We start from the raw sequence: 22232 nt of genomic DNA on the forward strand, positions 1-22232 counted from the left end.
AGATATACAAGGAGTCCAAAGTAGTGTGAAATGACTACAAAGGGTAATACAGCAGATTTTAGAGAAGGAAACTGGTTTGGTTCGACAAGGATCAGAGTTGGGAGGACACACGATAAGGAAATTACTCGAGGGAATCAAGGTTATAGAGGACCATGCCAGCATTATCAACAAACTAAACCATAGAGATGAGGAACAGGCAAAAGACGGGGTAGGGAGAGGCTTGTGTCATGCCTATGGCCAATGGATCACCAGACAGTTAAAACATAATCTGGCACAGACACAGCGAGGCAAGGTACCAGACTGGATTAACAGCACACAGCTCTTTGGCCTGAGCGAGAATCCAGGCCCTCTGAGTGCTTGTACCCTCAAAGGGATGACCAGGAGAGAGGTAAAAAGTATTCAAGGTGTGACGTCACCACAAAACAGGTAGGTGATTGGTTGGAGTATTTCTCTCATTTTAAAACTTTAAGTCTGTGGTTTAAAATACTCCACAACACTCTGTATCTAACCCATGCTGTACAACACACCTTATTACATTAATGGGCATATAATTGGCAAATGAATTTCAACACCAACAAATGTATTACAGTTTGGTAAGAAAAATGAGGTCACATATTACTTGGAAAATAAGAATCTAAATGGAGCACAAATACACAAATCACTAAAAGTTGCGACACAGGTTAATAAGGCCATTTAAAAAAAGCAAACCAAGCACTAGGGTTTATTTCTAGAGGGATAGAATTGAAAAGTAGTGAAGTTATGCTAAACCTGTATCGAACCTTGGTTAGACCACACTTGGAGTACTGCGTACAGTTCTGGTCGCCATATTATAAAAAGGATATAGAGACACTGGAGATGGTGCAGGGAAGATTTACAAGGATGATACCAGAAATGTGAGGGTACACATATCAGGAAAGGATGAACAGGCTGTCCCATCAAACAAGAGGGGTGACCTAATAGAGGTCTTTAAAATTATGAAAAATTTTGATAGAGTGGACACAGAGAGAATGTTTCCACTTGTGGGGAAGAGCATAACTAAAGGCCATCAATATAAGACAGTCACCAAGAAATCCAATAGGGAATTCAACAGAAACTTCTTTACCCAGAGTGGTGAGAATATGGAACTCGCTACCACAGGGAGTGGTTGAAGTGAATAATTTAGATGCATTTAATGGGAGGCTAGACAAGCAGATGAGGGAGAAGGGAATAGAGGGTTATGCTGATAGATTTAGATGAGGAAAGACAGGAGGAGGCTCGAGTGGAGCATAAACACCGGCATGGACTGGTTGGGCCGAATGGCCTGTTTTTGTGCTGTATATCCTGTGTACCTGCCCTGGAAGTGTTTGATGGGACAGTGTAGAGGGAGCTTTACACTGTATCTAACCCGTGCTGCACCTGCCCTGTGAGTGTTTGATGGGACAGTGTAGAGGGGGCTTTACTCTGTATCTAACCCGTGCTGTATCTGCCCTGGGAGTGTTTGATGGGACAGTGCAGAGGGAGCTTTACTCTGTATCTAACCCGTGCTGTACCTGCCCTGGGAATGTTTGATGGGACAGTGTAGAGGGAGCTTTACTCTGTATCTAACCCGTGCTGTACCTGCCCTGGGAGTGTTTGATGGGACAGTGTAGAGGGAGCTTTACTCTGTATCTAACCCGTGCTGTACCGGCCCTGGGAGTGTTTGATGGGACAGTGTAGAGGGAGCTTTACACTGTATCTAACCCGTGCTGTACCTGCCCTGGGAGTGTTTGATGGGACAGTGTAGAGGGAGCTTTGCTCTGTATCTAACCCGTGCTGTACCGGCCCTGGGAGTGTTTGATGGGACAGTGTAGAGGGAGCTTTACACTGTATCTAACCCGTGCTGCACCTGCCCTGTGAGTGTTTGATGGGACAGTGTAGAGGGAGCTTTACTCTGTATCTAAAATTTTCCATTCCTCCACAATAACATCCAGAACCTCAAGGACAATAAAACTTCACTCATAAAGTAACAGAAAACCATCAGCTTCTCTCCTGGACACACATATTGAGGACAGGGAATGTCTGTAACAAGTCATCAAGTAGTTCTCGTCTTATCTTAGAAACAAGGACTCAATAGACTGGGTGCTTCAAACAAAGCTGATTTATTTATACAGAATATTAAAACCCTAATAACTGGGCTGGATTTTAACATTAACAAGCCCCAGTAGCCTGAATTAACATGGTTCAGTCCTGGATGTGATTAAAGGCATCGGAAACAGTGGAATCGACCCACCGCAGTCACACTGTGGACACTCTGGTGTGTCAGCGGGTGGGATACACCAGGGAATCCCTTTCCACACACTGAGGTTGACTCTAAAGATTGGGAGTCCCAGGATTTCGGATACCAGATAATCAAGCTCACAGGAACACAAATTGTCTCTCCAGGCTTTATTAAGAGCGCTGCATAACACAGATCGGGTGATAATTCCCTCAATCTGGAGAATAGAAGTACAGTGGATTAAGTGGCCTGTTCTTATACACAAGCTTGGTTACTGCGAGAAGGATACGCTGATAGGGTTAACTGAAGTAGGGTGGGAGGAGGCTCGTGTGGAGCATAAACACTGGCATGGACCAGTTGGGCCGAATGGCCTGTTTCTGTGCTGTACATTCTATGTAACACCATGAACAGTCAAATCAAGGGAATCATTAGCACAACAGTTTGAAAGATTAAACAGCAGTACAAAATTTATAAAACATTCATCTATTCCACATTCATGTCACCCCAGCTGTCTCAGGGCCTTGCGTTACAGAACAGTGTGAACAAGCTTGTGTCTCAGCAGGGTAGATGACAGTGCGAATCCCTTCCCACACACGGAGCAGGTGAATAGTGTCTCCTCAGTGTGAACTTGCTGGTGTATCGTCAGATCCCGGGGGCTTTTAAAGCTCTTCCCACAGTCAGAACATTTAAATGGACTCTCTACTGTGAACAAGCTGGTGTGCCTGTAGGTTGGATAACCGAACAAATCCCTTCCCACATGCGGAGCAGGTGAATGGCCTCTCTTCAGTGTGAGCTCGCTGGTGTACCCGCAGGCTGTATGACTGAGCAAATCCTGTCCCGCACACGGAACAGGTGAACGGTCTCTCCCCAGTGTGAACTCGCTGGTGTGCCAGCAGATTCGAGGACACAGCGAATCCCTTCCCACACACGGAGCAGGTGAACGGCCTCTCTCCAGTGTGAACTCGCTGGTGTATGCGCAGGTTGTATGACTGAGCGAATCCCTTCCCACACACGGAGCAGGTGAACGGCCTCTCTTCAGCATGTAGGGGCTGGTGTTGCTTCAGCTTCTGAGAGCTTTTAAAGCACTTCCCGCAGGCAGAACATTTAAACGGTTTCTCATCAGTGTGAACAAGCTGGTGTCTCAGCAGGCTGGATGACACAGCGAATCCCTTCCCACACACGGAGCAGGAGAACGCCTTCTCGCCAGTGTGAACTTGCTGGTGTGTCCGCAGGCGGAACGAATAAGCAAATCTCTTCCCACATACGGAGCAGGTGAATGGCCTCTCCCCTGTGTGTATTCGCTGGTGTATCAGCAGGTTGGATGACTGAGTGAAATGCTTCCCACACATGGAGCAGGTGAACGGTCTCTCTCCAGTGTGAGTACGCTGGTGTTTCATCAGATCCCGGGTACTTTTAAAGCTCTTCCCACAGTCATAACAGTTAAACGGTGTCTCATCAGTGTGAACAAGCTGGTGTGTCCGCAGTTGGGATGGATAAAGAAATCCCTTCCCACACACGGAGCAGGTGAACGGACTGTCCCTGGTGTGACTGCGCCGATGAACTTTCAACAAACATGGGGAACTTAATCTCTTCCCGCCGACCCTACCTTTACCCGGTTTCTCCCCGGTGTGACGCTGCACGTGTCTCGCCAGGTCAGGCGATCGGCTGAATCCAAGTCCACACATGGAACACGTGTGCGGTTTGTCCACACTGCGATCGCTGCTCTCTCCTTCCATGTGCAAAGGCCGATGATATTCAGGTCCTGATGAATCGAATGACTGTCTGATTTTGAGGTGATGTTTGGTTTGAGCTTCCTGTCTGTAAATGCTCCAGTTCTAAAACCCTGTAAAAGGAGTTAAGGGGGTAAGAGGGAGAATGTTGTCCCATGTCGCCCTTTCCCAGCCCAGGGGCAGTGAAGCTGATTTTCAGGCCCCAGCTGCTGCACAGAGTGGTTGAAAGGATCAAGAGTAATGGTGGCTGCACTCCCCACAAGCCCCCGCGCTCCAGAAAGCACTCCGGCCGCCGCGCTGAGTTGTGGCTGACACCGCGCATGCGCCCCATGGCCCCGCCCTCTCCTGCTCCACAGGCGCCCGGCCCGCACCGCGTATGCTCAGCACACCCCCCGCCCGAGAGTCCGGATCACCGGCGGAAAGTGAGTTTTATCAGGATTTTTTAATATATAGCGGAGAGAAGCGCGGGCGGGGAGATAAATAAAAAGAAAACACAAACCGGGCCGTCCCAGCGTCCTCCCGGCACCGAGCGCAGCAGATTGAGCGGCCGCAGACCCTTGTCTTCTGCAGGGAGCCGAACTGGGGCACGTGATCAACACCACGCCGGTGACTGACGGGAGCTCCGACCAATAGGGAGTGGGCGGAGCTTGGAGGACTGAGGTAGCGGCGGGTCCTCCAACCAATCGGGGTGCCCGAGGGGCGGGACTTCCGCCGCCTGCTTCTCCCGCTGCTGAGACAAGTGGAATGCAGCAGAGGGCGCTCTTCTGAGTTTGGGGCTCAGGCATGTTAGTGGAGCAGTGCAGAGGGAACTATACTCTGCACTGGGTTTTACTCCCTCAGTACTGCACTGGAGGGGCAGCACAGAGTTTTAGACTCGAGTCTCTGCAGTGGGACTTCAACCCACAACCTTCTGACTCAGAGGAGAGAGCGCTGCCGCCTGAGCCACGGCTGACACTCTGTATTTAACCCGTGCTGTACCTGCCCTGGGAGTGCTTAAGAACATAAGAAATATAGAAGATAGGAGCAGGAGTAGGCCATTCGGCCCCTCAAGCCTGCTCCGCTATTCAGTTACAGACCGGTAAGCCTGACATCGGTAGTGGGGAAAATGCTAGAGCCTATTATAAAAGATGTAATAGCAGAACACTTGGAAAGCAGTGACAGGATCGGACAAAGTCAACATGGATTTACAAAAGGTAAATCGTGCTTGACTAATCTACTGGAATTTTTTGAGGATGTAACTGGTAAAATAGATAAGGGAGAACCGGTGGATGTGGTGTATTTGGACTTTCAAAAGGCTTTCGATAAGGTCCCGCACAAGAGATTAGCATGTAAAGTTAAGGCACATGGGATTGGGGGCAAGGTATTGACTTGGATAGAGAACTGGTTGGCGGACAGAAAGCAGAGAATAGGAATTAATGGGTCTTTTTCTGAGTGGCAGGCAATGACTAGTGGGGTACCGCAGGGATCGGTCCTTGGATCCCAGCTATTCACAATATACATTAATGATCTAGATAAGGGAACTAGATGTAATATCTCCAAGTTTGCAGACGACACAAAGCTGGGTGGGCGTGTGTGCTGCGAGGAGGATACCGAGAAACTCCAGGATGATTTGAACAGGTTGGGTGATTGGGCAGAAGCGTGGCAGATGCAATATAACATGGATAAATGCGAGGTTATCCACTTTGGTGTCAAAAACAGAAAGGCAGACTATTATCTGAATGGCAATAGATTGGGAGAAGGGGAAGTGCAACGAGACCTGGGTGTCCTTGTGCACCAGTCGCTGAAGGTAAGCATGCAGGTGCAGCAGGCGGTGAAGAAGGCAAATGGTATGTTGGCCTTCATAGCAAAAGGGTTTGAGTACAGGAGCAAGGATGTCCTGCTGCAGTTGTACAGGGCCTTGGTGAGACCACACCTTGAGTATTGTGTGCAGCTTTGGTCACCTTATCTGAGGAAGGATGTTCTTGCCATGGAAGGAGCTCAGCGAAGATTCACAAGGCTGATCCCTGGGATGGCTGGAATGACGTATGAGGAGAGATTGGGTCGATTGGGCTTATACTCGCTGGAGTTTAGAAGAATGACAGGGGATCTCATCGAAACTTATAAAATTCTGACAGGTCTGGACAGACTAGATGCAGGAAGGATGTTCCCGATGGTCGGAGAGTCCAGAACCAGGGGTCATAGTCTAAGGATAAGGGGTAGGCCATTTAGGACAGAGATGAGGAGGAATTTCTTCACCCAGAGAGTGGTGAACCTGTGGAATTCTCTACCACAGAAGGCGGTTGAGGCCAAGTCTTTAAATATATTCAAGAAGGAGTTAGATATATTTCTTAGAGCTAAAGGGATCAAGGGATATGGGGAGAAAGCAGGGACAGGGTACTGAGTTTGGATGATCAGCCATGATCTCATCGAATGGCGGAGCAGGCTCGAGGGGCCGAATGGCCTACTCCTGCTCCTATCTTCTATGTTTCTATGTTTCAATAAGATCATGGCTGATCTTCTACCTCATATCCACTTTCCTGCACTATCCCATATCACTTAATATTTAAAAATCTATTGATCTCTGTCTTGAATATACTCAACGACTGAGCCTCCACCGCCCTGTGGGGTAGAGAATTCCAAAGATTCACCGCCCTCTGACTGAAGAAATTTCTCTTCCTCTCAGTCCTAAATGGCCAACCCCTCATTCTAAGACTGTGACCCCTGGTTCTAGACTCCCCAGCCATCCTCCCTGCATCTACCCTGTCAAGTCCTGTAAGAATTCTGTATGTTTCAATGAGATCACCTTTCATTCTTCTAAACTCTAGAGAATATAGGCCGTGTCTACTCAATCTCTCCTCAGAGGACAATCCCCCATCCCAGGAACCAGTCTGGTGAACCTTCTTGCACTCCCTGGGTTACCTGGGCTGGAGCGCTTCAGCTATGAAGAGAGACTGGACAGGCTGGGGTTGTTTTCCTTGGAGCAGAGAAGGCTGAGGGGGGACCTGATTGAGGTGTACAAAATTATGAGGGGCATAGATAGGGTAGATAGAAAATAACTTTTCCCCTTAGTAGAGGGGTCAATAACCAGGGGGCATAGATTCAAGGTAAGGGGCAGGAGGTTTAGAGGGGATTTGAGGAAAAACATTTTCACCCAGAGGGTGGTTGGAATCTGGAACTCACTGCCAGAAAGGGTGGGAGAGGCAGGAACCCTCACAACATTCAAGAAGCATTTAGATGAGCACTTGAAACGCCATAGCACACAAGGCTACGGACCAAGTGCTGGAAAATGGGATTAGAATAGACAGGGCTTGATGGCCGGCGTGGGCTTGATGGCCGGCGTGGACACGATGGGCCGAAGGGCCTCTTTCTGTGCTGTATAACTCGATGACTCTATGGCTATGATTCCCTCTATGGTAAGTATATCCTTCCTAAGATAAGTTTGATGGGACAGTGTAGAGGGAGCTTTACTCTGTATCTAACCAGTGCTGTACCTGCCCTGGGAGCGTTTGACGGGACAGTGTAGAGGGAGCTTTACTCTGTATCTAACCCGTGCTGTACCTGCCCTGGGAGTGTTTGATGGGACAGGGTAGAGGGAGCTTTACTCTGTATCTAACCCATGCTGTACCTGCCCTGGGAGTGTTTGATGGGACAGTGTAGAGGGAGCTTTACTCTGTATCTAACCCGTGCTGCACCTGCCCTGGGGGTGTTTGATGGGACAGTGTAGAGGGAGCTTTACTCTGTATCTAACCAGTGCTGTACCTGCCCTGGGAGTGTTTGATGGGACAGTGTAGAGGGAGCTTTACTCTGTATCTAACCCGTGCTGTACCTGCCCTGGGAGTGTTTGATGGGACAGTGTAGAGGGGGCTTTACTCTGTATCTAACCCGTGCTGTACCTGCCCTGGGAGTGTTTGATGGGACAGTGTAGAGGGAGCTTTACTCTGTATCTAACCCGTGCTGTACCTGCCCTGGGAGTGTTTGATGGGACAGTGTAGAGGGAGCTTTACTCTGTATCTAACCAGTGCTGTACCTGCCCTGGGAGTGTTTGATGGGACAGTGTAGAGGGAGCTTTACTCTGTATCTAACCAGTGCTGTACCTGCCCTGGGAGCGTTTGATGGGACAGTGTAGAGGGAGCTTTACTCTGTATCTAACCAGTGCTGTACCTGCCCTGGGAGTGTTTGATGGGACAGTGTAGAGGGAGCTTTACTCTGTATCTAACCCGTGCTGTACCTGCCCTGGGAGTGTTTGATGGGACAGTGTAGAGGGAGCTTTACTCTGTATCTAACCCGGGCTGTACCTGACCTGGGAGCGTTTGATGGGACAGTGTAGAGGGAGCTTTACTCTGTATCTAACCCGGGCTGTACCTGACCTGGGAGTGTTTGATGGGACAGTGTAGAGGGAGCTTTACTCTGTATCTAACCCGTGCTGTACCTGCCCTGGGAGCGTTTGATGGGACACTGTAGAGAGAGCTTTACTCTGTATCTAACCCGTGCTGTACCTGCCCTGGGAGCGTTTGATGGGACAGTGTAGAGGGAGCTTTACTCTGTATCTAACCAGTGCTGTACCTGCCCTGGGAGCGTTTGATGGGACAGTGTAGAGGGAGCTTTACTCTGTATCTAACCCGTGCTGTACCTGCCCTGGGAGTGTTTGATGGGACAGTGCAGAGGGAGCTTTACTCTGTATCTAACCCGGGCTGTACCTGACCTGGGAGCGTTTGATGGGACAGTGTAGAGGGAGCTTTACTCTGTATCTAACCCGGGCTGTACCTGACCTGGGAGTGTTTGATGGGACAGTGTAGAGGGAGCTTTACTCTGTATCTAACCCGTGCTGTACCTGCCCTGGGAGTGTTTGATGGGACAGTGTAGAGGAAGCTTTACTCTGTATCTAACCCGTGCTGTACCTGCCCTGGGAGTGTTTGATGGGACAGTGTAGAGGGAGCTTTACTCTGTATCTAACCCGTGCTGTACCTGCCCTGTGAGTGTTTGATGGGACAGTGTAGAGGAAGCTTTACTCTGTATCTAACCAGTGCTGTACCTGCCCTGGGAGCGTTTGATGGGACAGTGTAGAGGAAGCTTTACTCTGTATCTAACCAGTGCTGTACCTGCCCTGGGAGCGTTTGATGGGACAGTGTAGAGGGAGCTTTACTCTGTATCTAACCCGTGTTGCACCTGCCCTGGGGGTGTTTGATGGGACAGTGTAGAGGGAGCTTTACTCTGTATCTAACCCGTGCTGTACCTGCCCTGGGAGTGTTTGATGGGACAGTGTAGAGGGAGCTTTACTCTGTATCTAACCCGTGTTGCACCTGCCCTGGGGGTGTTTGATGGGACAGTGTAGAGGGAGCTTTACTCTGTATCTAACCATTGCTGTACCTGCCCTGGGAGTGTTTGATGGGACTTCGTGTTCCGTTCTGGGCACCGCTCCTCAGGAATGATATACTGGCCTTGGAGGGACGCAGCACAGATTCACCAGAATGATACCGGAGCTGAAAGGGTTAAATTATGAGGACAGGTTGCACAGACCAGAAACATAGAAACATAGAAGATAGGAGCAGGAGTAGGCCATTCGGCCCCTCGAGTCTGCTCCGCCATTTAATGAGATCATGGCTGGTCATCCAAATTCAGTACCCTGTCCCTGCCTTCTCCCCATACCCCTTGATCCCTTTAGCCTCAAGAAATATATCCAACTCCTTCTTGAATATATTTAATGAATTGGCCTCAACTGCCTTCTGTGGTAGAGAATTCCACAGGTTCACCACTCTCTGGGTGAAGAAATTCCTCCTCATCTCTGTCCTAAATGGCTTACCCCTTATCCTTAGACTATGACCCCTGGTTCTGGACTCCCCGACCATCGGGAACATCCTTCCTGCATCTAGTCTGTCTAGTCCTGTTAGAATTTTATAAGTTTCATTGAGATCCCCTCTCATTCTTCTAAACTCCAGTGAATATAAGCCCAATCGACCCAATCTCTCCTCATATGTCATTCCTGCCATCCCAGGCATCAGCCTGGTGAATCTTCGCTGCACTCCCTCCATGGCAAGAACATCCTTCCTCAGATAAGGTGACGAAAACTGCACACAATACTCAAGGTGTGGTCTCACCAAGGCCCTGTACAACTGCAGCAATACATCCTTGCTCCTGTACTCAAACCCTCTCGCTATGAAGGCCAACATACCATTTGCCTTCTTAACCGCCTGCTGCACCTGCATGCTTACCTTCAGCGACTGGTGCACAAGGACACCCAGGTCTCATTGCACTTCCCCTTTTCCCAATCTATTGTCGTTCAGATAATAATCTGCCTTCCTGTTTTTGCCATCAAAGTGTATAACCTCGCATTTATCCACATTATATTGCATCTGCCATGCATCTGCCCAATCACCCAACCTGTCCAAATCATACCGGAGTTTCTCTGCATCCTCCTCACAGCACACACGCCCACCCAGCTTTGTGCTGTCTGCAAACTTGGAGATATTACATCTAGTTCCCTCGTCTAGATCATTAATATATATTGTGAATAGCTGGGGTCCGAGGACCGATCCCTGCGGCACCCCACGAGTCACTGCCTGCCACTCAGAAAAAGACCCGTTTATTCCAACTCTTTGCTTCCTGTCTGCCAACCAGTTCTCTATCCAAGTCAGTACCTTACCCCCAATCCCATGTGCTTTAACTTTACACGCTAATCTCTTATGCACGACCTTATCGAAAGCCTTTTGAAAGTCCAAATATATCACATCCACTGGTTCTCCCTTATCTATTTTACCAGTTACATCCTCAAAAAATTCCAGTAGATTAGTCAAGCATGATTTACCTTTTGTAAATCCATGTTGACTTTGTCCGATCCTGTCACTGTTTTCCAAGTGCTCTGCTATTACATCTTTTATAATAGACTCTAGCATTTTCCCCACAACCGATGTCAGGCTTACCAGTCTATAATTCCCCGTTTTCTCTCTACCACCTTCTTTGAATAGAGGGGTTATATTAGCTACCCTCCAATCCATGGGAACTGTTCGAGAGTCCATAGAAATTTGGAAGATGACCAGCAATGCATCTACCATTTCGAGGGCCACTTCCTTAAGTACCCTAGGATGTAGATTATCAGGCCCTGGGGATTTATCGGCCTTCAATCACGTCAATTTCCCTAACACCATTTCCCTACAAATACTGATTTCATTCAGTTCCTCCGTTTCATTAGAACCTATGTTCCCCGACATCTCTGGGAGGTTATTTGTGTCCTCCTTTGTGAAGACAGAACCAAAGTATGTATTTAATTGGTCTGCCATTTCTTTGTTCCCCATTATAAATTCCCCTGATTATGACGGCAAGGGACCTACGCTTGACTTCACCAATCTTTTTCTCTTCACATATCTATAGAAGCTTTTACAGTCAGTTTTTATGTTCCCTGCAAGCTTACTCTCATACTCTATTTGCCCCCTCTTAATTAATCCTTTAATCCTCCTTTGCTGAATCCTAAACTGCTCCCAATCCTCAGGTTTGCTGCTTTTTCTGGCCAATTTATATGTCCTCTCCTTGGATCTTATGCTATCCCTAATTTCCCTTGGACTAGGCTGGTATTCCCTCGAGTATAGGAGATTAAAGGGGTGATCTAACTGAGGTGTTTAAGATGATTAAAGGATCTGATAGGGTAGAGAGAGAGAAACTATTTCCTCTGGTGGAGCTGTGGGGAGTCCAGAACAAGGGGGCAGAACCTTAAAATTAGAGCTCGACCGTTCAGGGGTGATGTCAAGAAGCACTTCTTCACACACAGGGTAGTGGAAATCTGGATCACACTCCCACAAAAAGCTGTTGAGGCTGGGGGTCAATTGAAAATATCAAAACGGAGATTGATAGATTTTTGTTGGGGATGGGTGGTGAGGCTTATGGAACCAAGGTGGGTAGATGGAGTGAGATACGGATTAGCCGTGAGCTGATTAAATGGCGGAATAGGCTCGAGGGGCTGAATGGCCCCGTCCTGTTCCTTCCCCACCCTGTGCAGATTGTGAATCTCTATCACCTGTTGTAGAGGTGAGTAAAAGGGATTTTGTCCATCTGTGACCAGACTATAACCACAAGCCCGTCTGGGTATCACACCTATACGGTCCGTGAGGTTATTATTAGATTCACACCCAGATGTTGTGCCTTTACTTGTCTGGCACTTCATCCCATAACACGGGTACAGGGGCTCAGTAATGTTTCATTCATCAGAAAAAGACAAAATACAACATACTGGTCAGTTTAACAGAATCTCATCATAGTTATGGGGCCATAAATATAAGACAGTCACTAATAAATCCAATAGGGAATTCAGGAGAAACCTCTTTACCCAGGGAGTGGTGAGAATGTGGAACTCGCTACCACAAGGAGCAGTTGAGGTGAACGGCATAGATGTATTTAAGGAGAAGCCAGATAAACATAGGAGGATATGTCGGAAGAGGCTCGCGTGCAGCATAAACCCTGGCATGGACCAGTTGGGCCGAATGGCCTGTTTCTGTGCTGTACATTCGATGTAATAACATGAACAGTCCACCGGCACACTCGAGGCCTTCTGTGACCGGTGGGTACCGGAGGGACTGGCGTGCATCATCACCACCGAAAATAGAATTTTAATTTAATTTAAGTTTCCTTTAAACTTTTGTTGTTATGGTACAGGTTTTATTGGTTGTGATAGGCAATTGCCTGTGATAAGGGGAAAAAGAACATTAACAGTCAAATCAAGGGAATCATCAGCACAACAGATTGAAAGATTAAACAATAGTACAACATTTATAAAACATTCATCCATTCCATGTTCATGTCACCCCAGCTGTCTGCAGGGCCCTGCGCTACAGAACAGTGTGAACTCGCTGGTGTCTCAGCAGGTGATTGGAGTGTTTAAAGCTCTTCCCACAGTCAGAACATGTAAAGGGTCTCTCATCAGTGTGAACTCGCTGGTGTTTCAGCAGTTTATTGGAGTGTTTAAAGCTCTTCCCACAGTCAGAACATGTAAACGCTCTCTCATCAGTGTGAACAAGCTGGTGTCTCAGTAGGTTGGAGGACAGCAAGAATCCCTTTCCACACACGGAGCAGGGAAAACGCTTCTCCCCAGTGTGAACTCGCTGGTGTCTGGTCAGAGCCCCAGAGATTTTAAAGCTCTTCCCACAGTCAGAACATTTAAAGGGTCTCTCATCAGTGTGAACAAGCTGGTGTTGCTTCAGGTCCCCGGTGCATTTAAAGCTCTTCTGACAGACAGAACATTGAAATGCTCTCTCATCAGTGTGAACTCGTTGGTGTGTGGTCAGAGCCCCAGATCTTTTAAAGCTCTTCCCACAGTCAGAACATTTAAAGGGTCTCTCATCAGTGTGAACAAGCTGGTGTGTCAGCAGGGTAGATGAATCAGTGAATCCCTTCCCACACACAGAGCAGGGAAATGGCCTCTCCCCAGTGTGAACACACTGGTGTCTGGTCAGAACCCCTGAGCTTTTAAAACTCTTCCCACAGTCAGAACACTGAAATGGTTTCTCATCAGTGTGAACAAGCTGGTATCTCAGCAGGTGAGATGGATAAACAAATCCCTTCCCACACACGGAGCAGGTGAACGAGCTGTCCCTGGTGCGACTGCCCCAATGAATTTTCAACACAGATAGGGAACTGAATCCCTTCCCGCTGTCCCCACCTTTACCCGGTTTCTCCCCGGTGTGACGGTGCACGTGTCTCGCCAGATCAGGTGATCGGCTGAATCCGAGTCCATACACAGAACATGTGTGCGGTTTGTCATCGCTGCGATCGCTGCTTTCTCCTTCCAAGATATTCAGGTCCTGATGAATCGAGCAACTCTGTCAGATCTTGAGGTGATGTTTGGTTTGAGCTTGCTGTCTGTAAATGCTCCACTTCTAAAACCCTGTAAAAGGAGTTGAGAAAGGGGGTAAGAGGGAGAATGTTGTCCCATGGCGCCCTTTCCCAGCCCAGGAGCAGTGAAGCTGATTTTCAGGCCCCAGCTGCTGCACATGTTGGTTGAAAGGATCAGCAGTAATGGCGGCTGCAATCCCCACAAGCCCCCGCACTCCAGAAAGCGCTCCGGCCGCCACGCTGAGTTGTGGCTGACACCACGCATGTGCCCCATGGCCCCGCCCTCTCCTGCTCCACAGGCGCCCGGCCCGCACCGCACATGCTCAGCACACACCCCGCCTGAGAGTCCGGATCACTGGTGGAAAGTGAGTTTTATGAGTTTTTTTTTATATATAGCGGAGAGAAGCGCGGGCGGGGAGATAAATAAAAAGAAAATACAAACCGCACCGTCCCAGTGCCCTCCCGGCACCGAGCGGAGCGGATTGAGCGGCCGCAGCCCCTTGTCTTCTGCAGGGAGCCGGACTGGGGCACGTCATCAACTCCACGGCGGTGACTGACGGGAGCTCCGACCAATAGGGAGAGATCGGACGGCGCTCGGAGGACTAAGGTGGCAGCGGGACCTCCAACCAATCGGGGTGCCCGAGGGGCGGGACTTCCGCCGCCTGTTTCTCCCGCTGCTGAGACAAGTGGAATGCAGCAGAGGGCGCTCTTCTGAGTTTGGGGCTCAGGCATGTTAGTGGAGCAGTGCAGAGGGAACTTTACTCTGCACTGGGCTTTACTCCCTCAGCACTGCACTGGAGGGGCAGCACAGAGTTTTACACTCGAGTCTCTGGAGTGGGACTTCAACCCACAACCTTCTGACTCAGAGGAGAGAGTGCTGCCGCCTGAGCCACGGCTGACACTCTGTATCTAACCTGTGCTGTACCTGCCCTGGGAGTGTTTGATGGGACAGTGTAGAGGGAGCTTTACTCTGTATCTAACCCATGCTGTACCAGGCCTGAGAGTGTTTGATGGGACAGTGTAGAGGGAGCTTTACTCTGTATCTAACCCGTGCTGTACCTGCCCTGGGAGTGTTTGATGGGAGTGTAGAGGGAGCTTTACTCTGTATCTAACCCGTGCTGTACCTGCCCTGGGAGTGTTTGATGGGACAGTGTAGAGGGAGCTTTACTCTGTATCTAACCCATGCTGTACCTGCCCTGGGAGTGTTTGATGGGACAGTGTAGAGGGAGCTTTACTCTAACATAAGAACATAAGAAATAGGAGCAGGAGTAGGCCAGTCGGCCCCTCGAGCCTGCTCCGCCATTCAATAAGATCATGGCTGATCTGATCCTAACCGGCAATCCACTATCACAGAACCATCTCCTGAATCTAACAGAATTAGACACACGAAATAGGAGCAGGATCAGGCTACACGGCCCCTGGGCCCGCTCCGCTACCCACAGTGCCATGACCGATCCGAACCTAGACTCTCATGTCCAAATTCCTGCCCGCTCCCCATAACCCTTAATTCCCTTTACTTCTAGGAAACTGTCTATTTCTGTTTTAAATTTGTGTAATGATGTAGCTTCTACAGCTTTTTGGGGCAGCATATTCCATGGACCTACCACCCTCTGAGATACTCTGTATCTAACCCGTGCTGTACCTGCCCTGGGAGTGTTTGATATTGACACCAGGTGCTGAGAATGTTAAAATGTTCCTTTCCCCATAATGACATCCGGAACCTCGATGAGCAGAAAAATTCACCCCACGAAAGTAACAGAAGCTTCTCCCCTGGACACGGACATTGAGAGGACAGGGAATGTCTGTAACAAGTCATCAATTAGCTCTCGGCTTACCTTAGAAACAAGGACTCAATCGACCGTGTGTTTCAAACAAAGCTGATTTATTTATACAGAGTTTTAAAATCCAGTCCAGTTATTGGGGCTTTAATATCCATGAAATATAAGATGGCCACTAATAAATCCAGGAGGGAATTCAGGAGAAACTTGTTTACCCAGAGAGTGGTGAGAATGTGGAACTCGCCACCACAAAGAGTAGTTGAGGCTAAAAGCACAGATGCATTTAAGGGGAAGCCACATGAGTGTGTAAGGAATAGGAGGATATGTTGATCGGGTTAATTGAAGTAGGGTGGGTGTGGAGCATAAACACCGGCATGGACCAGTTGGATTGAATGTCCTGATTCTGTGCTGTACATTCTATGTAACACCAAGAACAGTCAAAAGAAGGGAATCATCAGAATAACAGTTATATAATTTTTTGGATATATATAAATGACCTGGATATTGGAATACAGTGTAGAATTTCTAAATTTGCTGATGGCACCAAACTTGGGGGTGTGGCAAACAGTGAGCATGATACCAATCGACTGCAACAGGACATAGAAAGGCTAGCAGAATGGGCAGACAAGTGGCAGATGGAATTTAATACAGAGAAGTGTGAGGTGATGCATTTTGGCAGAAGGAACAGGGAGAGGCAATATACACTTAATGGCACAGTTTTAAAGAGTGTGCAGGGACAGAGGAGCCTGGGAGGTAATGTGCATAGGCCCCTGAAGGTGGCGGGACATATTGAGAGTGGGTAACAAAGCATATGGGATCTTGGGCTTCATAAATAGAGGTATTGAGTACAAAAGTAGAGAAGTTATGCTGAACCTTTATAAAGCGCTGGTTAGGCCACAACTGGAGTTTTGCGTCCAGTTCTGGTCACCATACTTTAGGAAGGATGTGAAGGCCCTCGAGAGGGTGCAGAGGAGATTTACCAGAATGGTTCTGGGGATGGGGGATCTTAGCTACAAGGACAGGTTGGAGAAGCTGGATCTGTTTTCATTAGAGCAAAGGAGGTTGAGAGGTGATTTGATAGAGGTGTACAAGATTATGACGGGTTTGGATAGGCTAGACGGGGAAAGGCTGTTCACACTAGTTGATGGTACAAGGACTAGGGGACACAGAATTAAGGTTTTGGGCAAGAGATGCAGGGGTATGTGAGGAGAAACTTTTTTACACAGCGAGTGGCGAGGACCTGGAACTCGCTGCCGTCGGAAGTGGTGGAAGCGGAGACACTAAATGTTTTCAAGGGGAGACTGGATAGGCACTTGAGGGAAATAAACTTGCAGGGCTACGGGGATAGAGCCGGCACGGACTCGATGGGCCGAATGGCCTCCTTCTGTGCCTCTATGACTCTATGTGGTTGCTAAGGATCACACTGGGGTCCACCAGCTCCCACATGCTACAGCTGCAACACATCACTTGCCCAGCCATCTCTATTGTATTTTATTTAACTGATTAGGTTTTCAAGTTTTGAAATACCCAATTGTCTATTAATAGTTTTTAATCTAGGTAATAGAAACATAGAAGATAGCAGCAGGAGTAGGCCATTCGGCCCCTCGAGCCTGCTCCGCCATTCAATGCGATCATGGCTGATCATCCAAATTCAGTACCCTGGCCCTGCTTTCTCCCCAAATCCCTTGATCCCTTTAGCCTTAAGAAATATATCTAACTCCTTCTTGAATATATTTAATGAATTGGCCTCAACTGCCTTCTGTGGTAGAGAATTCCACAGGTTCACCACTCTCTGGGTGAAGAAATTCCTCCTCATCTCTGTCCTAAATGGCTTACCCCTTATTCTTAGACTGTGACCCCTGGTTCTGGACTCCCCGGCCATCGGGAACATCCTTCCTGCATCTAGTCTGTCCAGTCCTGTTAGAATTTTATAAGTTTCAAATATGATATCCTTGTTTAATTTATTAAATGTAGTTATAGGTCTTTACTGTAACTTAGCCCACAGTCCTAATTAAACCCTAGTTGTTTATATATTTTTTAATGTATCAAGCAGCACCTCTCACCCCCACCTCATCGAATTCGCTCACTCACCCAATTCCCAAGTTAAGTACTCTGTAGAAGCAGTACCCCGTAGAACTGGACTCCATGCTACTTACCTCCCAAACATTTCTCCTTCCACACTGAAAAGGCCGATGAATTTCAGGTCCTGATGAATGGAGTGACTCTCTGAGATCTTGATGTAAAGTTTGGTTTGAGTTTCCCCGTCTGTCAATCCTGCCCTTCTCACAGCCTGTGAAAGGAGTTTACAAAAGCCATCACTGAGAGTCCAGGACAGAAATTCCCAACATTCTCTCCTCCTGCTCCCTGGCCCAAGGGGGCCGCGCATGCACCCCGCTGCACACTCGGCCTCTCAAGATGGCGGCCGTTGAGCCGGTCCTGTCACCGGGAGAAAGCCTCGCAGCCGCCGCCCTGCTCGGGGCAAACGCGGGACCCGTAGGTTTTTATTCGGGGGCTTGAGGCCTACACCAGGTGTTTATAAAGCCTCCCCGCCGGTTCCATTACTCCCCTGCGCCCCTCCGCCTCCCCGCTCCGGAATCTTCTCTCCGCCTTCCGCCGCCATCAGCCGATTGGCAGCACTGACTGCGCATGCACAGGACCCGCCCGACCTCAACCCGCGCCTGCGCACCAGGCCCCTGCAGCATTGATAGGGCTTATTCTACCACACGGAGCATTCTGGGGAAGAGCCACCGCCATTGTCTCAGCCGGCTGAGGAGCGCAGAGATACATTTAGAGCAAGCAATAGGAGGAAGAGGAGAAAATCAATGGAAGTTGATTTCAGACACCGGGATGAGCCGCGCGGCGTCCATTGGAGCAATGCTTGGATACACTTAGCACATGGGCAACTAGCACAATTTTAGAAAGAGTTAGAAGATGAGATTAAATTGTTAAAGTTGATTATTCTATTAAAAAAATTAAGTGGATGATTAGCATGGGCTAGATACAGATTAAGACTCCCATTGTCCCATTAAACACTCCCAGGACAGGTACAGCAGGGATGAGATACAGAATACAGATACAGAATACAGCTCCCTCTACATTCATGGGATGTGGGCGTCGCTGGCAAGGCCAGCATTTATTGCCCATCCCTAATTACCCTTGAGCAGGTGGTGGTGAGCCGCCTTCTTGAACCGCTGCAGTCCTTGTGGTGAAGGTACTCCCACAGTGCTGTTAGGGAGGAAGTTCCAGGATTTTGATCCAGTGGCGATGAAGGGTCGGCGATACATTTCCAAGTCAGGATAGAGTGTGACTTGGAGGGGAACTTACAGGTGGTGGTGTTCCCATGCACCTGCTGCCCTTGTCCTTCTAAGTGGTAGAGGTCGTGGGTTTGGGAGGTGTTGCCGAAGAAGTATTGGCGAGTTGCTGTAGTGCATCTTGTAGATGGAACACACTGCAGCCACAGTGCGCCGGTGGTGCAGCGAGTGAATATTTAAGGTGGGGTGCCAATCAAGCGGGCTGCTTTGTCCTGGATAGTGTCGAGCTTCTTGAGTGTTGTTGGAGCTGCACTCATCCAGGCAAGTGGAGAGTATTCCATCACACTCCTAACTTGTGCCTTGTAAATGGTGGCAAGGCTTTGGGGAGTCAGGAGGTGAGACACTTGCCACAGGATACCCAGCCTCTGAACTTTGGAATTCTCTTCCCCAGAGAGCTGTGGAGGCTGGGTCATTGAATGTGTTTAAGGTGGAGATAGACAGATTTTTGAACGATAAGGGAGTCAAGGGTTATGGGGAACGGGCAGGGAAATGGAGTTCAGGCCAAGATCAGATCAGCCATGATCTTACTGAATGGCGGAGCAGGCTCGAGCGGCCAAATGACCTACTCCTGCGTCATATGTTCTTGTGTCTCTGATGCTGCGCTTGCGCCCTAGGGCCCCGCCCTCTCCTGCTCCACAGGCGCCCGGCCTGCACCGCGCATGCTCAGCACCCACCCTGGGCCCCTGTCAATTATCCTCCCCTGCGCCTGCGCGCTGGGCCCGAGCTCCAGGCTGCCGCGCGGGGCTTTCTTTGTTAAGTCAGTGTTGGTGAAGAGCCGCAGTCAGTGAGGGAAAGTGAGTTTTGCGAGGGGGTGGAGTGAACCGCAGCATGTGATCGCGGAGCCTGTGAATGACGGGAGCTCTGACCAATAGGAAGAGCGTGGGCGGAGCCGACTGGCGGCGGGTCCTCCAACCAATGGCGGCGTGGCAAGGGGGCGGGGCCTCCTCTCCAGCTCAGGTGCGCTGGGGCCGATTGTGACGCGCTGTCCCCAGGTGAGAGCAGCTCAGTCAGCACAGAGCTGGGGCTGGAATCTGGGAGAGGGGCCGCAGGCAGTGGGCCTGGCAAAGGGACAATCACTGATTGAATAATGAACAGGGGTAAGGGGACACTAACCTCACATCAGATATATATTAATGAATACTTTACATCTGTTTTCACAAAAGGGACGATGCAGACATCGCAATCAGGGAGGAGTGTGAAATATTAGATGAAATAAACATAGTGAAAGAGGAAGTATTAAGGGGTTTAGTATCTTTGAAAGTGGTTCATAGAAACTTGAAACATAGAAGATAGGAGCAGGAGTAGGCCATTCGGCCCCTCGAGCCTGCTCCGCCATACAATGCGATCATGGCTGATCATTCAAATTCAGTACCCTGTCCCTGCCTTCTCCCCATATCCCTTGATCCCTTTAGCCTAAAGAAATATATCCAACTCCTTCTTGAATATATTTAATGAATTGGCCTCAACTGCCTTCTGTGGTAGAGAATTCCACAGGTTCACCACTTTTTGGGTGAAGAAATTCCTCCTCATCTCAGTCCTAAATGGCTTATCCTTAGACTGTGACCCCTGGTTCTGGACTCCCCAGCCATTGAGAACATCCTTCCTGCATCTAGTCTGTCTAGTCCTGTTAGAATATTATAGGTTTCAATGAGATCCCCTCTCATTCTTCTAAACTCCAGTAAGTATAAGCCCAATCGACCCAATCTCTCCTCATACGTCATTCCTGCCATCCCAGATATCAGTCTGATGAATCTTCGCTGCACTCCCTCCATGGCAAGAACATCCTTCCTCAGATAAGGCGACCAAAACTGCACACAATACCCAAGGTGTGGTCTCACCAAGGCCCTGTACAACTGCAGCAAGACATCCTTGTTCTTGTACTTGAATCCTCTCGCTACGAAGGCCAACTTTGCCTTCTTAACCGCCTGCTGCACCTGCATGCTTACCTTCAGCGACTGAAGCACAAGGACACCCAGTTCTCGTTGCACTTCCCCTTCTCCCAATCTATTGCTGTTCAGATAATAATCTGCCTTCCTGTTTTTGCCACTAAAGTGGATAACCTCGCATTTATCCACATTATACTGCATCTGCCATGCTTCTGCCCAATCACCCAACCTGTCCAAATCATACTGGAGTTTCTTGGCATCCTCCTCACAGCACACACGCCCACCCAGCTTTGTGTCGCCTGCAAACTTGGAGATATTACATCTAGTTCCCTCGTCTAGATCATTAATACATATTGTGAATAGCTGGGGTCCTAGGACCGATCCCTGCGGTACTCCAGTAGTCACTGCCCACCACTCGGAAAAAGACCTGTTTATTCCAACTCTTTGCTTCCTGTCTGCCAATCAGTTCTCTATCCAAGTCAGTGCCTTGCCCCCAATCCCATGTGCCTTAACTTTACACGCTAATCTCTTAAGCGGGACCTTATCGAAAGCCTTCTGAAAGTCCAAATACACCACATCCACTTGTTCTCCCTTATCTATTCTACCAGTTACCTCCTCAAAAAATTCCAGTAGATTAGTCAAGCACAATCCCCAGGCCCGGATGAAATGTATCCCAGACTGTTAAGAGAAGTAAGAGAGGAAATAGCAGAGGTTCTGACCATTATTTTCCAATCCTCTCTGGCTACAGGTGTGGTGCCGGAGAACTGGAGGACTGCTACCGGGGTACCATTGATTAAAAAGAGAGAAAGGGATAGACTGAGTAATTACAGGCCAGTCAGCCTAACCTCGGTGGTGGGAAAATTACTGGAAAAAGTTCTGAGGGACAGGATAAATCTTCATTTAGAAAGACACGGATTAATCAGGGACAGTCAGCATGGATTTGTTAAGGGAAGGTCGTGTCTGACTAACCTGATTGCATTTTTTGAGGAGGTAAGGAGGGTAGATGAGGGGAGTGCGTTTGATGTTGTCTATATGGATTTTAGCAAGGCTTTTGATAAGGTCCCACATGGCAGACTGGTCACGAAAGTAAAAGCCAATGGGATCCAAGGCAAAGTGGCAAGTTGGATCCAAAATTGGCTCAGAGGCAGGAAACAAAGGGAATGGTCGAAGGGTGTTTTTGTGACTGGAAACTGTTTCCAATGGGGTTCCGCAGGGCTCAGTACTGGGTCCTTCGCTTTTTGTGGTATAATTCAATGATTTGGACTTGAACGTAGGAAGTATGATTAAGAAGTTTGCAGATGATGCAAAAGTTGGCCGTGTGGTTGATAATGAAGAAGAAAGCTGCAGACTGCAGGAAGATATCAATGGACTGGTCAGGTGGGCAGAACAGTGGCAAATGGAATTCAATCTGGAGAAGTGTGAGGTAATGCATTTGGGGAGGGCTAACAAGGCAAGGAAATACACTATAAATGGTAGGACACTGAGAAGTGCAGAAGATC

General features: G+C 48.7%; 1 protein-coding gene across 1 annotated transcript in view; it reads right to left on the minus strand.

Moving 5' to 3' along the window:
• Window positions 1–2388: 2388 nt before the first annotated feature.
• Window positions 2389–22232, minus strand: part of LOC147119273 (uncharacterized) — a 45429-nt gene continuing 25585 nt past the window's right edge. The window contains exons 2-3 of the mRNA XM_085984063.1: window positions 12765–13745; window positions 2389–4065 (exon numbers count right to left, since the gene is read on the minus strand). Coding sequence (XP_085840189.1) covers window positions 2920–4065; window positions 12765–13745 — 2127 coding nt within the window. The 3' untranslated portion in view covers window positions 2389–2919. The remainder of the gene's footprint in view (window positions 4066–12764; window positions 13746–22232) is intronic.

The sequence above is a fragment of the Somniosus microcephalus genome, chromosome 4, assembly GCF_052327205.1.
Source record: "Somniosus microcephalus isolate GS21.2 chromosome 4, FLI_Smic_1.0, whole genome shotgun sequence".
NCBI classification, from domain to species: domain Eukaryota; kingdom Metazoa; phylum Chordata; class Chondrichthyes; order Squaliformes; family Somniosidae; genus Somniosus; species Somniosus microcephalus.